Source organism: Quercus lobata, chromosome 8, assembly GCF_001633185.2.
Source record: "Quercus lobata isolate SW786 chromosome 8, ValleyOak3.0 Primary Assembly, whole genome shotgun sequence".
Classification (NCBI taxonomy): Eukaryota; Viridiplantae; Streptophyta; class Magnoliopsida; order Fagales; family Fagaceae; genus Quercus; species Quercus lobata.
In genome coordinates, this window is record NC_044911.1 from 19318807 (window position 1) to 19337204 (window position 18398).

General features: G+C 34.4%; 1 protein-coding gene across 1 annotated transcript; it reads right to left on the reverse strand.

Moving 5' to 3' along the window:
* Nucleotides 1-11542: 11542 nt before the first annotated feature.
* Nucleotides 11543-16092, reverse strand: LOC115954840 (ABC transporter G family member 9). Its single transcript, XM_031072798.1, has 4 exons — nt 15610-16092; nt 14245-15034; nt 12672-12994; nt 11543-12395 (listed from the first exon to the last, which is right to left on the reverse strand). Exons 1-4 carry the CDS (start codon nt 15715-15717, stop codon nt 11730-11732), a joined length of 1887 nt encoding a protein of 628 aa, XP_030928658.1. The 5' UTR covers nt 15718-16092; the 3' UTR covers nt 11543-11729.
* Between the last annotated feature and the right edge of the window lie 2306 nt (nt 16093-18398).

Genomic DNA, 18398 nt, shown 5'->3' on the forward strand with positions numbered 1-18398 from the left:
ATAGAAAGTTAGACGGGACGGTTGATGGGATGGATACAGAAATAAGCTCCTACCTGACCTACAAGTGGAGCGTCAAGATCAGCCAAGACGGACTATATAATAAAAAGGAAGGTGCACCGATAGAGGGGTTGGGAAAAATGGCCAGAAACCTGAGCCTCCCAGCCCACCTCCAGGAGAAAGACTCTAGGGGTGTAGGAAAACTTAAACTGGTACGAACACCGTGAAAAACCCACCGCCTATCAATCAAGGCCTAGCCTTCCAAACCCACACTCTACAAATGATATTATTAGGGGCCTTTTCACGTGCGAACCCGACACTGTTACGGTCCGCCACGAAACGCGTCCTTACAATTGGCGCCGTCTGTGGGAAAGGCTTGTGTGTTGGTATAGGAAGTGGGTCGATAAAATTTCTTCGTGATATCTAACCGTTGGTTATAGAGTTCTAGTATAAAGTTTTGTTAGGGACTACGTTTCTTGACTAGGGGCTGGGTTGAGGAACTAACCCCCTTAAAGCCAAGGTCCCCTGTAAAGAGTAAATTAGGCACCTGGTAACGTTAACCGTATGGATAAACTCTAGGGGCTTGGCTGAGGAGCCAACTCCCCTAAAGCCAAGATCCCGCACAAAGGGAAAACTAGGTTTTGGACAGAACCAAGGCATTGCATGGTCCACGGATCCAAGCCTCAGGGGAAACCAACTACCTGGATGTGGAAAACTAGGTTTTAGACAGAACCGAGGCATTGCATGGTCCTCGGACCCAAGCCTCAGGGGAAACCAACTACCTGGATGTAATGAAAACTAGGTTTTGGACAGAATCAAGGCATTGCATGGTCCACGGACCCAAGCCTCAGGGGAAACCAACTACCTGGATGTGGAAAACTAGGTTTTGGACAGAACCAAGGCATTGCATGGTCCACGGACCCAAGCCTCAGGGGAAACCAACTACCTGGATGTAATGAAAACTAGGTTTGCATGGTTCAGGGGACCAACTACCTGGATGTAATGAAAACTAGGTTTTGGACAGAACCAAGGCATTGCATGGTCCTCGGACCCAAGCCTCAGGGGAAACCAACTACCTGGATGTAATGAAAACTAGGTTTTGGACAGAACCAAGGCGTTGCATAGTCCTCGGACTCAAGCCTCTGGGGAAACCAATTACCTGGATGTGGAAAACTAGGTTTTGGACAGAACCAAGGCATTGCATAGTCCTCGGACTCAAGCCTCTGGGGAAACCAACTACCTGGATGAGGAAAACTAGGTTTTGGACAGAACCAAGGCATTGCATAGTCCTCGGACTCAAGCCTCTGGGGAAACCAACTACCTGGATGAGGAACCAGCTATTTAAAAAAAAAAAAAAACTATGGCGCGTAAACCTCAAAATACCATCCGAGGAGAACTCCGCGTTAACAGATGGGTTAATACCTTGATTGCGCGAATTCCTCGGTCTACCCTCTGTTCCCCCAATATCAAAGGGGTGGATGCGACACGGCGCAACATATTATCCAAAAGCACAACCAAAACCCCTCGCTACTCGGCTACCCTCTCGGACGAATTACTTAGAGATTATCGTTCTCGGACATTGGTCTAGCATGCATCGCGTAGTACTCAGCGCTTATCCCGGTTAGTTCCAAGAATTTAATTTATTGAAAGTTACCATTGTTATACTTGATAATATTTGTGAGTTTAAATTAGTAGGAACCTGTGTTAAAGCATTTTTTCTGCCTGGAATATCCTTAAGGGCAAGCTTGCATTTAATATTCATGCATAAAGTAGTTGTTACGGAGAAGAAAGATATGTATGGAGAAATAGACACATATTTTATTAAGACAAAGGAACAGTACAGTGTACAATGAAAAGCTGAAACAAGCTTACACTAAAGCTGACTACATAAGTAAAGGAAAATACAAGCGAGTGGAGATAAGGCCGTGGGGACAGCTCAGAGGAGAGGTTGGCTACTGCGCCAAGTTATTGTCTAAGGAAACTATTCCTCGACACTTCTGCACGCCCTTTTTCCCGCCCAAAGAGGCCAGGGGATCACCACCGTTCGATTTCCATCACACCGTTGAACGTGGGAAGCACCAAGCCGCCCGTATTTAATGAGGCCACGTTTCGCCTTCCAACGACTCTAGGAACGTGCCTTGGGCAGGTGAAAAACCTCGGGAATCGCTAGATAACAAGGATTGATAGGCATTGGCAGATCCATGATGTCATCAAAACCCTCCTATCCGTCCGAGGGGACGGATAGCAGGATTTTGAGGGGCTATTGTGGGTCCGAGAGTTCTGCAGTCCGGCCCAAACTCTATCTGGGCCCAGGGCCCGTGCCGAGGAGGTACCTTGCCGAAGACGAATGCTCGGCGGCCGAGGTAGCAAAGGGAACGGCTGAGAACTTACCCTGTCCTCGGCATTCCATAGTTTCAGCGGGAAGACCAACACCCCCGTGTAGGCAATCCCCAAACAGCCCCCTCAAGGGGATGTGAACGGAATGGGGCCCATAGGGAAGCAGGATGTGAACTCGGACCAAGAAAAGTGCGTCCCACCCCCTTCAGTAAATGCACCTGCCAATACCCAGAGCTGGTTAATGAGAAAAGACGTTTGAGCGGTGCAAACGTCAATCCATGCAACTAATAGAAAGTTAGACGGGACGGTTGATGGGATGGATACAGAAATAAACTCCTGCCTGACCTACAAGTGGAGGGTCAAGATCAGCCAAGACGGACTATATAATAAAAAGGAAGGTGCACCGATAGAGGGGTTGGGAAAAATGGCCAGAAACCTGAGCCTCCCAGCCCACCTCTAGGAGAAAGACTCCAGGGGTGTAGGAAAACTTAAACTGGTACGAACACCGTGAAAAACCCACCGCCTATCAACCAAGGCCTAGCCTTCCAAACCCACACTCTACAAATGATATTGTTAGGGGCCTTTTCACGTGCGAACCCGACACTGTTACGGTCCGCCACGAAACGCGTCCTTACAAGTAATAATCCCTTCAAGTTTTTTTTTTTTAAAATTTTTTTTTTATACAAGATAGAAATTTTACTCTAACCTAATCTAAGTGTATATGTGTATGAAACTTCCTCCTGGAGACTTAAATCCTGACCTTTGTCCCATCACATCTCATAAGCACTTATACTTGTGGAGTGACTATCACATTAAAAGTGTGTGATGGTTAATCCCTTCAAGTTCTAATTCTCAAATATTCTATATTATTATGCTATGAACTTATGATTTAAATTTTCAATGTAAATCTGTTTTAAAAGGTGTTTTGAATTAGCATAATAAATAAAATTTTCACACCTTTTTTTTTATATTATAAATTTAATAGTTATAATTAAAAACAAGAGAGTTAAACCTGACCGTTTTTCTTGGAATTATATCAAGAAGTATTCAGATGAATTACAAGACTTTTGACTTTTTCACACTTGTTTTCGGCCACAAAAGCCCTTGTAGCTCACCTTTTTAAACCTTATCCCTTGATTCAATTAAAATAAAGAAAAAAATAAGGTACTAAAGAAAATAAAGGGCAAATAACCACGGCCAGAAAAAGAGGTAGGTTTTAGTTTTACTTTTATTGCATGTGATGTTTTTACATGGTATTTGGTCAAAAGGAGAAAGTCTGATATATACTATAGCATAAGAATTGCGGCTTCATCATATTAGTAATCAGCTTAGTTAAGCTGATGGCATTTATTTAAGGCCAAAGCGGCCTTTTCCTTTGTTTAGTTTAGCGGCGCAGCCGCAGTGTACATAGAAATATTCTGCCGCTACTTTATTTTGTATTTGGAATTTTTGACCTGATATATGAGAAAACAGCTGCCACAATAACAATATATAAATAAAATTAAATTAAATTTCATAGAATAAACTGGGAATGTGCTTAAAAGTAAAGTTAAAATCATCCGTTCTAAATTCAACTGGCTGCTAATGGCCAAGTTCAAAATCTTTTGCTTAAATTAAAATGCTCGCCTAATTCATTGAATTAATGCATGGCAACATTTAGATAAAACAAAAGAACTTATGTCACTTTTCAGTTTTCAACATATTGACTGTAATTTTGAAAATGAAAAATCATATCTCTATCATTCCTAGTGCAGTCAGGAAGAAGTAATTTAAAATGATTATTTTTTTAGACTGGTTAAGGTAACATTATTATTATTATTATTATTATTATGTTAGTGATTGACATTATGATTTAGGAATTTATTGACATTCAAATCTAATTATCTTTTCCCATTTCTTTAATTGGAAACTCTAGTTTATTAAATTTAGCATTCACAAGAGATTGAATTGTGAGAAATTTAAAACAGAGGAAGAATGGGAAAAAGTAAACACATCTATGGTCTACAAAATTATAGATGAAATCAAATGTAATTTGTAATTGTATTACAAGGCCATATCAGCACTCTGGAGTTGATATTGTTAGTAAGCAAAGTTTGAACTTTCCAATCTTTTTTTATTTTTCTATTTTAGCTTGACTGTTGATTTTGGGCGTTTGAGAAACATTCGGCCAGCAAAATGGGAATTCAATTCAAATTTGTATAATGATTCAATAACATATATAATAAGTTTAAAAAAAAAAAAAACATATATAATAAGGTGTTTGAACTTTGAATGTGTGCTACTTTTCGGATCCAGCTTGACTATAAGAGATGACTATTACATTATTGTTTTAATCGTAGCCTTTTAAGGTTTAACAACCCTCTCAGATGAGCTTTATGTTATTTTTTATTTTATTTTGAGAAATTTAGGTAAATTTAGTTGTGCACTTGTGTTTCATGCTTTTTTTCCTGTTAAACGTGGAGGACAGTCAGAGACCATTTAACAGAAATGAAATGTCAATTGTTTACTACGTATTTGGAAAAATACCAAATCATAAGACATGTATGTATGCATAATTGCATATACAAAGAAACAGTTGATTACTGACACGAGTAGAATCTACCGACAAATTTGAATGGCCAAATGTGGGATACGTGATCATAAATTCGTGATTATACTAATTACACGTGAATACGCTATCATGACTGAGCTGGTTAAATAATATTAGCCTTGCGATGAGACTTTTTTTTTTGGGTTTTAGTGTTATAATTTTCTGTTTATCTCAATTTGAAATGTTTTTCTCTTTTATCCAATTAAATCACACGCATGATGATTTTATTTTGAACTTAGAAATTACATTCATTAAAATGAAAAAAAAAAAAAATGCACTACAAATAGATGTGAAGAGAGAATAATTCAAACACCAACATAAATAAATCATTAAAAAGAAAAAGAGGGAGTACATTAAAAATCACATTTTTTAATAATTCAAAAATAAAGAAAAAGAGATTTGAAAAAAAAAAGGTGAGATTAGAATTTAGAAGAAGGGGAGAGAGAGAGAGAGAGAGAGAGAAACGCTTAAGTCTTGATAAAGGGGGGAAAAAGGAGAAGAAAAAAAAAATGAAAATAATTTTTATTTTGAGAATCTAATTTATAAGTGAATAAAGCAATTTGAAAATCAACAGGAGAGTAACCCAATTTTTTAGATAATGTTTTAGTGAGAGTTAGAGTTGTATTTTTACCGGATTGTCATTTAGTTTTATCTTTACTTAAACATAGGAATGTAGGGGCATTTTTGAACAAAAAAAAGAAGAAGATCCAAAATAGGAGAAGCTTCTTAAATAGTACTATAAATTCATCTCAAATAGGTTGAACTTAGAAATTACATTCATTAAAATGGAAAAAAAAATGCAGTACAAATAGATGTGAAGAGAGAACAATTCAAACACCAACATAAATAAATAATAAATCATTAAAAAGAAAAAAAAAAGGGAATACATTAAAAATCACATTTTTTAATAATTCAAAAATAAAGAAAAAAAGATTTGAAAAAAAAAAGTGAGATTAGAATTTAGGAGAGAGAGAGAGAGAGAGAGAGAGAGAGAGAAACATTTAAGTCTTGATATAGGGGGAAAAAAGGAGAAGAAAAAAAAAATGAAAATAATTTTTATTTTGAGAATCTAATTTATAAGTGAATAGAGCAATTTGAAAATCAACAGGAGAGTAATCCAATTTTTTAGGTAATGTTTTAGTGAGAGTTAGAATTGTATTTTTACTGGATTGTCTTTTAGATTTATCTTTACTTAAACATAGGGATGTAGGGGCATTTTTGAACAAAAAAAAAAAAATGAAGATCCCAAACAGGAGAAGCCTCTTAAATAGTACTATAGATGCATCTTAAATAGGTTGAACTCAGAAATTACATTCATTAAAAAAAAAAATGCAGTACAAATAGATGTGAAGAGAGAACAATTCAAACACCAACATAAATAAATAAATAAATCATTAAAAAGAAAAAAAGGGAGTACATTAAAAATCACATTTTTTAATAATTCAAAAATAAAGAAAAAGAGATTTGAAAAAAAAAAGGGTAAGATTAGAATTTAGAAGAAAGGAGAGAGAGAGAGAGAGAGAGAGAGAGAGAGAGAGAGAGAGAGAGAGAGAGACGTTTAAGTCTTGATAAAGGGGGAAAAAGGAGAAGAAAAAAAAATCAAAATAATTTTTATTTTGAGAATCTAATTTATAAGTGAATAAAGTAATTTGAAAATCAATAAGAGAGTAACCCAATTTTTTAGCTAATGTTTTAGTGAGAGTTAAAATTGTATTTTTACTAGATTGTCTTTTACTTTTATATTTACTTAAACATAGGGATGTATGGGCATTTTTGAACAAAAAAAAAAAAAATGAAGATCCCAAACAGGAGAAGCCTCTTAAATAGTACTATAGATGCATCTTAAATAGGTTGAACTTAGAAATTACATTCATTAAAAAAAAAAATGCAGTACAAATAGATGTGAAGAGAGAACAATTCAAACACCAACATAAATAAATAAATAAATCATTAAAAAGAAAAAAAAAGGGAGTACATTAAAAATCACATTTTTTAATAATTCAAAAATAAAGAAAAATAGATTTGAAAAAAAAAGGTGAGATTAGAATTTAGGAGAGAGAGAGAGAGAGAGAAACGTTTAAGTCTTGATAAAGGGGGAAAAAGGAGAAGGAAAAAAAAATCAAAATAATTTTTATTTTGAGAATCTAATTTATAAGTGAATAAAGCAATTTGAAAATCAACAGAAGAGTAACCCAATTTTTTAGGTAATATTTTAGTGAGAGTTAGAGTTGTATTTTTACCGGATTGTCTTTTAGTTTTGTCTTTATTTAAATGTAAGGATGTAGGGGCATTTTTGAACAAAAAAAAAATGATGATCCCAAACAAGAGAAGTCTCTTAAATAGTACTATAGATGCATCTTAAATAGGTTGAGTTATCAAGTTATCACTGACTCTCATTTGGGCCTTTATTTATCACTTACATTATTTTATTCTTTGCCATTTACAATTTATCAAAATTGTTATGACAATTTTGTAAAAAAAAAAAAAAAATTGACTCTAATATTGCCTTGAGGAGGAAGTAGTGTAACCTGGATTGCAAAGGAGAGAAATAAAACATTGACACATGGGAATGGAACATAATTAGTAATTAATTCATGCAATGCATCATATAAAAAATCTATAATATATATTCAACCAAAGCAGTTTGATTATTGATTAATCTCTTAATATTGTACTACATAAGTTTTGTATGCCTCACAATTTTACATGTTATTATTCAAATATATATATATATATATTAACAAATTCTAAATTATATTCTATTTATAAAGCCTCCATTGAATTTTCTTTAAAGGGTAGAATAGTCCGTTTCTACTTTCATATACAAAACAAACATAAAAAATATCTATTAATAATTAACTTAAGTTTAGGATTTCATATTTAAATTAAAAAAAAAAATCATATTTTGTTAATCTTGTTTATGTGTGTACTGCATGAGTTACAGTTATATGTAATGCATATTTAATTAATAAGAATTAATAAATAAAAGGGAAAAAAACATAAACACTACTTTACTTTCTCATAAAAATGTGAAGCCTACACTAGCTTTTTAAAAATAATAAATTCTAGAAGAACCTCTTCTAGCTTTTAAATATAACATTTAACCCTCACGTAGTATTGTATTATGTGTAAAATGTTATTGAATAACACCTAATTCCCCTATTGTTTTTTAAAGAGAACACTAACCTCCCTATTGCATTGTTTTATTTGAAACTTTCCCCCTTCAATTTCTCCTATGCAAATATCTAATCTAATATCTATTTCAATACATTTTAGTTCATCAATCACAATATTTATAAATACTAAATAAGTTTCTCTTGTTATCGATGTGAGGTTACAGATTTAATAACTTTTTATGATCCATATTAAAGGTACATTTGGTATGCTGTAATAGCTCCTGTAATGGAATAGTTATTCATGTGTAATAGTAATTCGGTTATTTGGTTGCATCTTTATTACATGAATTAGTTATTACATTGGAATGACTATTCTTTAAATTGAAGAATAGCTATTCTTCTTTAAAATAGATGTAATAGCTATTCCTTAGTATATATAATAAATTTTAAAATTAATATATTTCAAAAAAATATAAAGTTTCCTTATACATCATCTTTTACAAGCTTTTTATATGTAATAACCAAACTTATAAATAGTAATAGTTATTCCATTACAATGTCTTCTATTCCCAGTAATAAAAATTACTATTTCTAATGTGATCTACATTTAGTGTACCAAACGTATCCTAACTCTCACATCTTTATATTTAAGTTGCTAATTTTACACTCTGGATAATCTTTTTCTCCAAAACATAGATCCAATCATAAAACGCGAAAGATACACAGCCAATATAACTGCGGAAATAGCTGCATATTCAAAGGTAATTTAAATGTACAAAGCTGAGTTGTGTTGCAGATCAGTATGGACGCTGGTCCTGATACCATTAATTAGTCAGACCATTTTGAACTTGAACATCCTTTTGATTTTCTAGGCTTTCCTTTTGATTTTGAGTCTTTGATAAACATTCCGCTAACATAAATTGAATTCAATTCAACTTATTAAAGAACAATATAGTGTGGATGGCTGTAATTTTTCAGCCAGAGCTTTCATTATTAGAGATGACCTTTTACTTCATTGTTATAATCTTAGCTTTCTACGTTGAGCAATAATTCATTAGAAAAAGAAGAAGAAAAGAAAGGTTGAGCAATGAGCATTGTGTTGAATTTAACTGTGCTTCCACGCTTCTTGCCGAAAAAGGCGGAGGCTAGGCATGGCTCATCAACATAATTAACATTAAGACTAATTTTTTGTCAATTGGCTAAAATGTTGGGATATTTTTTTGAAGAGGTTTGATAGAATGATAATATATGATGCTCGCTCTATAATGATTACTTTTTACCATTAGGCTAAAATATCAATTGATTTTTTGTGTAAGCAGAATTCAAATCTTAAATCTCTTATTCAACGACAGATCTCTTATTTGAGAGTATTTAAGAGTAAGACACTTTACCAATTGAATTAATTAAAACTCAAATGTTTGGATAATTTTTTAATAGAGCAGCAGTAAATTGTATAGTCCGATAACAGACAAAGATAGAGGATTATTTTTTAACAATGAGAAATAGAATCTTCACAAGAACAAGAACAGAAATTACAGCGTCTGTACCCATGTGCATAGTATAGATCCAAAAACCCATCTTCTATCTCCACCGACTTGCGGCAAAGAAAATGGAAAAGGCGTTTAAAGCATTTTTATTTTTTTTAGCACGAATTCTTATGCCTATTTGTTAAAGCATCTTTTGTAGTACAGCTCCTGATTAGGACCACACTGAACAATCAATTAGAAAGAAATCGATGGTCCTTCTATGACAGGTCCCATCAATTTTAAGTTCATAGTCCTCAATGGTTGTAAGGAATATGATCCACTTGTAAACGAAGCTATGATAAATTAAGATTTTCCACATTTCTTCGACTCCAATCATCATAAATAGAAAATGATATCGGTCTTAATTTTCAAGCTCCTATCACTTTAGTTCTAGTGCCCATAGTTACTCAATCTAGTGGTAGGAAATAGAGAGCTATAATTATACTCTACAATTTTCTTTTTACGCCAATCTATGAAGCACTTGTCCTTTTGTGGATCCTGTGGGGATTAACCTTTTCTTTTAATTAAAAATTAAGAAAGAAGACAAAGAAGAATCACAAAAATTAAGAAAAAAGATATATATATATATATATATATAAATCACTTTATCCTTGAGAGACTCTAGTCACAAAATTTTATAATTATCTAAAATAAGTTGTTATTTCATTTGTAAATAGAAAATGATGTCATTGATAACCCAAATAAAAATCAATAAAAATCTGCTAACTTAATTGTTACAAAAAAAAAAAAAAAATGTTGTGATAATTATTATGCATGTAAATATTACTCATAATTTTTTGGTCTTATTAGTTATTACACCCCCAAAAAAAAAAGATTACTGAATTTTTTATTAACCCATTGGGCTTCACCAATAAAGCAACTACCTGTCCTTGACATTATAGTTCACCCACTACACGTTTGGGGGCCCTTTTCTGGGATTCGCCAAGCCCTTTTAGATCTTAATATAGCATTCTGGACCTGGTATTAGGATCCAAATTATGGGCTCTATCTATAAGCCATCTCACACCATCAGCCCAACAAACATTCTGGAATTAAATACGCCGACAGTTAATTTATTTATCTTTTTCTTATTTTATTGGGTAGTTCAACAACTTCAAATAAGTGCAAAATTTTGTTTAAAATTATTTTTATAGAAAGATTTAAATTTAAATTTTTAGTATAAACTTAAAAATGACTTGAACAAAGCATGAAATGTATAAAATTTGATTAAATTTTATTAATACGTGAATTTGAAATGATTCGGTGTAAAGTATAAAATCTGATTTCATATTTTATAATACAATATTTTTACAAAAAAAAAAATTTATGACACAAACGATTTTTTGGAATAAATTCTTCAAAACTCAAAAAGCTTTGAATTTAAAATCTCCAATTATAAATCCAATAGTATCTATGAAAAAAATAATCTCCAATTTTAAATGCTACTAACTATTTTTCATGTAACTAAACGATTCCAATCTCTCTCTAAAGTCTAAACTCCAATATCCTTTTTGCGTATGGGGATTAAATATTTCGCTAGCTGGTAACTAGAGATGCAAAAGAAGTGTGGGAAACTGCAGCGAAGAGACTATATATTTTGGCCAAACTTTAGCTCCATCAAAAAAAGCTCTTTTGCTAGCTGTTTATACTTTATATAATATCCAATGTCATCTTCTTTTCTTTTTCTTTTTTTTTTTTTTTTTTTAAAGAACAAACCCACACACTTTAAGTCAAGGAAGTGATATGTCTAACAGTGAAAGTTTGTATTAACTTGATTTTAGTATCTCTGGCATCACTCTTAGCAGGAATTGAACATTTCATTTTGGTGAAATGGCACGGTTTTAACTTTTGCAAAATATTCAAGAAGGTGAAATTGAAAATCTCAAAAAATTAAAACAAATGAAGAGATTTGAGTTTCATGAAATAAATTTGTGCTGCAAAATTCTACTGCATGCTTAACTTAATTGATATATTCATTCTCCAAAGCTTCTTGCCTCAATTCTATTTCTGTCAGCCAACAAAAAACAAAAGAAGCACATTTGCAATCAAAAAGAAAATCCTTCTCTAATTTATATGTATTTTTCATCTAATGTATCTTCCGTTAATCAACTTGAGTAACATTATTGCATACATTTGGATTAAATAGGACAAAATAATTATTGTCTACTCTACTTTCTTTGTCACCCCAATCCTCATGAGGGCAACATAAGCCATGAGCCTGTACCCAACTAGCATAATCACCAAAGCAACAACAGCAATGGCTTGCCCACTTAGCCCCACTTGCTTTATTGCTGGAAACTCCCCTACCAAACAAAACCCACCTTTACTATTGCAGGGGTATGTTTCACTAGGTTTGTATTGAGACCCTATCAAGAGCTTGTAGGTGTAATTGCTAATGGAAATGTATTTGATCCAAGCTATAAAGGAAGGCACATGTTGAACATAGAATCCACCAGCTAGAAGGAATGTCAGCATGATGACTGATCCTAATATAGTGGCAGACTTTTGGTCCATTATCGTAGCACCAATGGCAAGACCTAAGCCTTGAGATACTAATACGCTGAGCAGTAGGACAACCAAGGTTTGCACAAAGTTTACAAATGAGGATTTGAGGCCAGCCATCCAATAAGTTATGACAACAAAAACTGTGGGAAGGATAAGCTCCATGGGGAGGTCAGCAACGACTGTTGACATGAAGTATGATGAGAGCCTGTACATGCCAGACGAACGCTCCTTTTCAAGCATCCTACGCTCATGAGGGAAGGTAAATATAGCTTGAAATAGAGGGAAGAAGCCCCAAAATCCTGATTCGAAGAAGAGCAGTCCAATCTGCATATTGCAATGTTAAAAATGCAATCTGGATACTATGTACCATGTATTCAAATCCAAGTAAATGAGTGAATGTCATGCTATGCATAAGGGCCATTTCTAAAGGTTGTCAATGTGCTACATAAGTATATTTATTCAACTTCTATTTTTAGTCATCTAATTTTATTGATCTTCACAAATTGAATCTTCCAACACTATGCCAAATCAAAATTGCCTCATTTGGTTCAAAATAGTAATTGACAAAATCATTTTTCAAGAAAAGCAGAATTCTCGTACCTTATCCTGTAGGTGGGCATCATCAGATTGCCACCATAGTAGTCCTGAAAGAACAGCTACAACCAGGACCTGACCGATCTTGAGGCCGGAGAATGACTGATGCTTTCTCTCTTTGACCCCTCTTGTAAACAAAACAGAAAATTGTTGCCACCAAGCTGTGGACCACTTGCCAAATTGCTTGTCATCTAATCCATCTTGATATTGACTGCTTCTAAGTTCTTGAAGCTCTACCTTCAATTTGTCAGCAAGATTAATCTTATAGGCGGATACCAAAGTCTGCTTAATCTTATTTTGATCCTCATGTGAATCATCCGAGGATACACCTGAAAGGCTGCAAACATTAGCACCAGAACAATGCGTGATATGGAACATAGTGTGCAAAAGTAAGGACAAGGTACTAGTGATTCATGATATCAAATGCCAAAGGGCATCAACAAATTCTTATGATGCCTTTCTGTCTAAAATAGGAAACCTAAAGGAATTGGATCCTCGTGTTTATTTGACTAAAAACAGAGTCACCACATAGAATAGCAAACCATATGTTTTCACCAAGTAATAATCATTTATGAATCTAAAAGAAGTGAAATTAATTTGAATCCACCAGTAAAGACCTTATGCAAACAAAACAGGAAATTGTTACTTCTACACACATCAGACCTTTTGTCAAATGTCTGCAGAAGGAAGCCTGTCAAATTCTGGCCTTTGCTCCCAAGCAGTGTTAAAAGAATGAGCAAAAAAAGAGAGGAAACCGTACATGGGAAACTAGAAATAAACAAGATTATAAATGTGAAAGGAGCTTCCAGATTGTAAGTTAATATCGGTTGAAACAAATTTTGTATAATAACTTTCTAAGCATACATGCAATATAAATTAGAAACGAAAAAGAAAACCAAATAATGGGAAGATGAGTCATGCAAAGTTTCCTATGCCTACTAACAATTTCAAAAGCTTTCTAAGGTTTCCAAGGCCTTTTTAGATCCTAACCCAAGGAAATTTCCCAAATTTTCAACCCTGCAGCTTTGGGAACATATTTTTTTGTTGGTAGAAATAGAATTAGGCTTTGGCATTAATTATCCTTGCTCCCAATTCTACATATAATAAAGAGTTCGGGCCTTAACTATAGCAATTTGACCACAAGAATAATTTCCTTGATAATTAAAAGCTCATTAACGCAGTCAATTCTATAAAGAAAATAAAATAATCTTCATTTGATTGTACTGCACAAGTACCAGTGCAAGCATTTTACAAAGATACGAAACACTAATAGATAACTTCATTGTTAGGGAAAAAACAAACAAACCTTGCAATATTCCTCAAATCATCTTCAGATATTACAGGCAATTAGGCATGCTCTAAAATGAAAATATGCAAAATTTGAATATAGTTTCTCAGATGTTGAACCTTACACTATCCAATTGAATTCAAGCTCATTGTCATATGTAATGACAATTAAATTCAACCATGTAGTTCATTGATTAATGTAATCACATAGTTGAATTTCATTGGTAAACCTAAGGCACAAAACCTAAAGAATTTAAGAACTTAAGAGAAAATAGTATTATCTTACACATACCGTTTGCAAGATCTAAGAGAAAATCTGCAGGATTCATGACAACCATTGGGGAATATCCGATGCTGGAAAAGTAGTCCACTGCTTCTGATCCCCTTCCAAAATACAAAGGGTTACCTTCGGATAACAGTAAAACCTTATGAAACATGTAAAATAGCCTACTTGAAGGCTGGTGTATGGTCATAACAACTGTTCTTCCTCCATTTGATAACTCCCACAATGTGGATACAATCCTTTGAGCAGTTGTTGAGTCAAGACCTGAAGTGGGCTCATCCAAAAATAGCAGACTAGGGTTTATGAGCATTTCTTGTCCTATACTAACCCTTTTCCTCTCTCCCCCAGAAATCCCCCTCAATCGTTCTCCTCCAATAATGCTATTAATACATTTAGTTAAACCAAGTTGAGTTATCACAGCTTCTGCATGCTGGACTTTCTCTTCTTTACTCAGGCTATTAGGCAACCTGAGAAGAGCAGTAAACACAAGTGTTTCTGTCACTGTCAAGTGGGGATAAAGAACATCATCTTGTGTAACAAATCCAGTGTTTCGCTTCATTGCATTCGAGAAGGGCTTGCCATTGTAGGTTATGGTTCCAGCAAGCCGTCCACCAAGGCGGCCACCCAGTGCAGTCAGCAATGTTGTTTTGCCACTGCCAGAAGGGCCAAGCATGGCCAGAACTTCTCCAGGTTGAACCATGCCTGTGATACCCTTCAAGATCATTTTCTCTTCAGAATTTTTGCTCTTCTTAAGTAATCCGCCTTTATTAATTTTGATCATGTAAACAACGTCCTCAAACTGTTCAATAAATCAAAATAACATGTGGGATTTGTCAGGTAAAGAGTTTACTAGATTTCCTTCGTATTATAACTGATAATCATCAATGTCAATAAAATTTTGTCCACTTTGTACAGAAACAAACAAAGAGGAAACATATATTTAAAATTCATGTTGATTCCCACCATATTTTGATACAATAAACCATTAACTTTTGAACGATAGATATGGTAACAAGGGAACTGAAGAACTAAGGACTAAAATTTAAAACCCATACTTATAAGGAAATTTATAAGTAAAATTAATTATAATTTTGAAATTGATTTTGCAAAATGAATCCGTCTATCATAAAGAGAAATCTAATTTTGACAATGAAATCTTCCAGATAATACTTAGGTGCCACTTAAACCTAAAGAACGCATGAGCAAAATGAAAACAAATATAAGAAATCCCTAAGTTCAAATAAAAAAATAATCAATTCACCAATGTGTGTAAAATTAGTCTTTCAACCCAAGAAACAAGAAAGCCATGCATGGACAATCTTGGAAGTCATTATTCCATATATAACAAAGAAAAGGTTGATGTCAATATTGTACCTTCAACGTAACAGGCCGGTTGGCTTTCTTAAAGATGGCTGGGGCTTCTATTTCTGTCTTCTTGTTAGCTTGAGCCTCTATGTCCACCATCGGCATCTCTTGCTCCATGCTTTTTCTTTTTTCTTTTTTCTTTTTTTTTTCACTTCCCAATAAACCCACCTCTCTTTTTTATTTTATGTATAGCATGAAAGAGATTATCAAAAGGTTGATATCTTTCTCTCTCTCTCTCTCTCTCAAAGTATAGGCTTTCCCTAGCTAGATACTCTTTTCTTCAGGTTGTTATTGTTATAGTAATGTGAAATTTGATAGTATTTGAGTGTGCAAAGTGTTGGGAATAGAAAAGCGAAAAGAGAAAAGGGCAACCTAGTTGTGGTTCATGCGAGAGAGATGAGAGGAGAGTTTCAATTTTGGTATTCACAAACCTGAGAGATTCGCGGCACCTTTTATGGGGTTGGCTTCAAATACCAGTTTTTAGTATTCCGCGTTCAAAGCTCTCTCTCTCTCTCTCTCACACATTCTGTTACAAATCACTCTACACAGATGTGTATGCAGTACTATAAATGAAGATTTTCATACATAAGTTACGTAGCGTATAGCCTCTCTCTCTGATTTGTTGCTAAAGTATTCTTGAATGAGATGGAACTCCTATAAATGATAAATCGTACTCCAACTGAAATTCTTGTGATGATGTGTTGTAGTTTTTTAGTAGGAGTCAGCTCCACTATCAGCCCCAAATGGACGTAGGCCTCCTAAAATATAATAATAATAATAATAATAAGAAATTGGTTTAAGTTATATCTTGTCTAACTCTTTAAAAGAGTAGAAAATTTCAATCTCTCAAAAAAAATTTTACTCTTCAGTTCTCATTCTATCAAAATTTATATTAGAATTAATAGTTTTCCGAACAAGGTCATTATTGAAATCCATTATTCAATATCTAAAGTCCAATAGTGCCAAGAGAACCAATGACCATCTCACACATGATATTTATTCTAATTGTTCAATTTTATTTTTAGAATTAAATTTTTTTTAAAATATGTTAAATAAATGAAAATAATCCAAATAACATATTAAGTTAAGTAAAAATACTAGATTATTTTTTTAATGAATGTATCTGTAAGGACGCGTTTTGAATCCTTGGCCCAAGGTATGATTGAATCCAATCCCAATATGCCCAATACAATGAATTTGTAGAGTGGATTGGAAAACTAAGTTTTAATGAATGTGATAACAGTTAGGATGGATTTTAAAAGGTTATCAAACAGAAATGTATAGGCGTTGTCTAAGTAAATTTGTCCTCAGCACAATTCGAGGAGGTATGTTCTAGTATATATTGATTGAAAAATTATTACAGGTATGGTTCAAGCTGCTACAGTGATTTCTCTTACAATTTTCCGATCCCCTTTACCATTGCTCCTTCCTTCTTTTATACTCTTCCTCTTCATCCTTACCCTCCACGTGCAGGCCAGATGGTTGATGCTTGATACTTGTCCCATCAGTACCTTCCTGAAGTCTTTAGGTAGTAGTTGTAATGCTGAAAACCACTGTTTAGGTATCACTTCTACATTAATACGATCAGAGAGTTAGCTGTAAAGCATTAAATGCGGTGGTAACAGTTTTCTCCTTAAATATTTTAGGACTCCCCTCTGTCATTTGTTTCTGTGATGCTTATCTATGCCAACTGAACTTCATGGATCATTCCCCCAAACGGCAGACTACCTCTACGGACCTCGGCTTTGGTTAGCCGAGGAGGCACTCATCCTCGGCCCAACCTCCTGGGCCATTATGATTAAATCCAACTTCTTTCTCTACTAACATGGACTCCCCTGACCACGCTTACTCCTCCTCGGACAATGTTACATCCTTGGATTAGGCCCTAGGCCTAGTGTATACATAGATAGTGAATTCCTCAGCCCACTATCCCTACAATAGCCCCTTGGGATTCCTCTTTTTGGCTCCTCAGGAAGAAAGGAGGATCTCAATGTCAACCTAGTTAATCTGTGTGCATTGTACATCACTTCTACTTGTGTAGATGTCTTTTTAACAGCCCAAGACACACTCCTGACGCTTCGACATGCGTGACACGCCTTCATTAAATTTTTACGGCTCCTTGTCCCCCACGTTCTACAATGTGATGTGAATCCAATGGTTGAGGATCTCATTGAAAACAAAGGGGGAATTCTCCCGCTTGTGGCTATCCCTTTAATATAAATACTACCCAAATCAATCAGTCTTCTCACATTAGCATTCACTTCGTTCTAAAGCTCATACATGGAACTTGCAACCTTTCCAACTCACTTGTGCCCCTACAAATACCAAGAGCTTGTCCTTGGAGAAATTTTCTTTTTTCTATAAGTCTTTACGAATCTTTACATTGTCTTTCCATATATTTTCTTTTCTGCGTACTTTTCTTCTCCTCGACTCCATTTTCTCCTCTCAATCTTTTTAGTTTTTCCAAACCTTTCTTAAGATGGGTAGATTTAAGAATTTGGTAGACTCCGAGGAGGGAATAGAGAATTTTAAGGCTCAGTATAGGATCCCTTCAAGAGTAGGCATTAGATATTGTAAAGAGGGTCAATGGCACGAAGACAGGCAAGAGGGAGAGGTAGTAATCCCGATGATTGCCTTCATAAAAGAAAGGATGACAATCCCTATTGGTACTGTTACCAGAGACTACCTTAGGGCCCATAAGTTAGCTCCCACCTAGTGTGCACCCAACATGTTTAGGATTTTAGGTTGTATAGATGCCCTTAACATGAGGATGTGCTTAAACCTCACACACCATGATG

What these genes read in the sequence shown, in the direction of transcription:
- LOC115954840 (XM_031072798.1), bottom strand. Translation starts at nt 15,717, where the DNA reads ATGGAGCAAGAGATGCCGATGGTGGACATAGAGGCTCAAGCTAACAAG. An exon ending in ACCGGCCTGTTACGTTGAAG is followed by an intron (nt 15,035 to 15,609) that starts GTACAATATTGA and finishes TTTATTGAACAG; the next exon opens with TTTGAGGACGTTGTTTACAT. An exon ending in ATGCCCACCTACAGGATAAG is followed by an intron (nt 12,396 to 12,671) that starts GTACGAGAATTC and finishes TGCAATATGCAG; the next exon opens with ATTGGACTGCTCTTCTTCGA.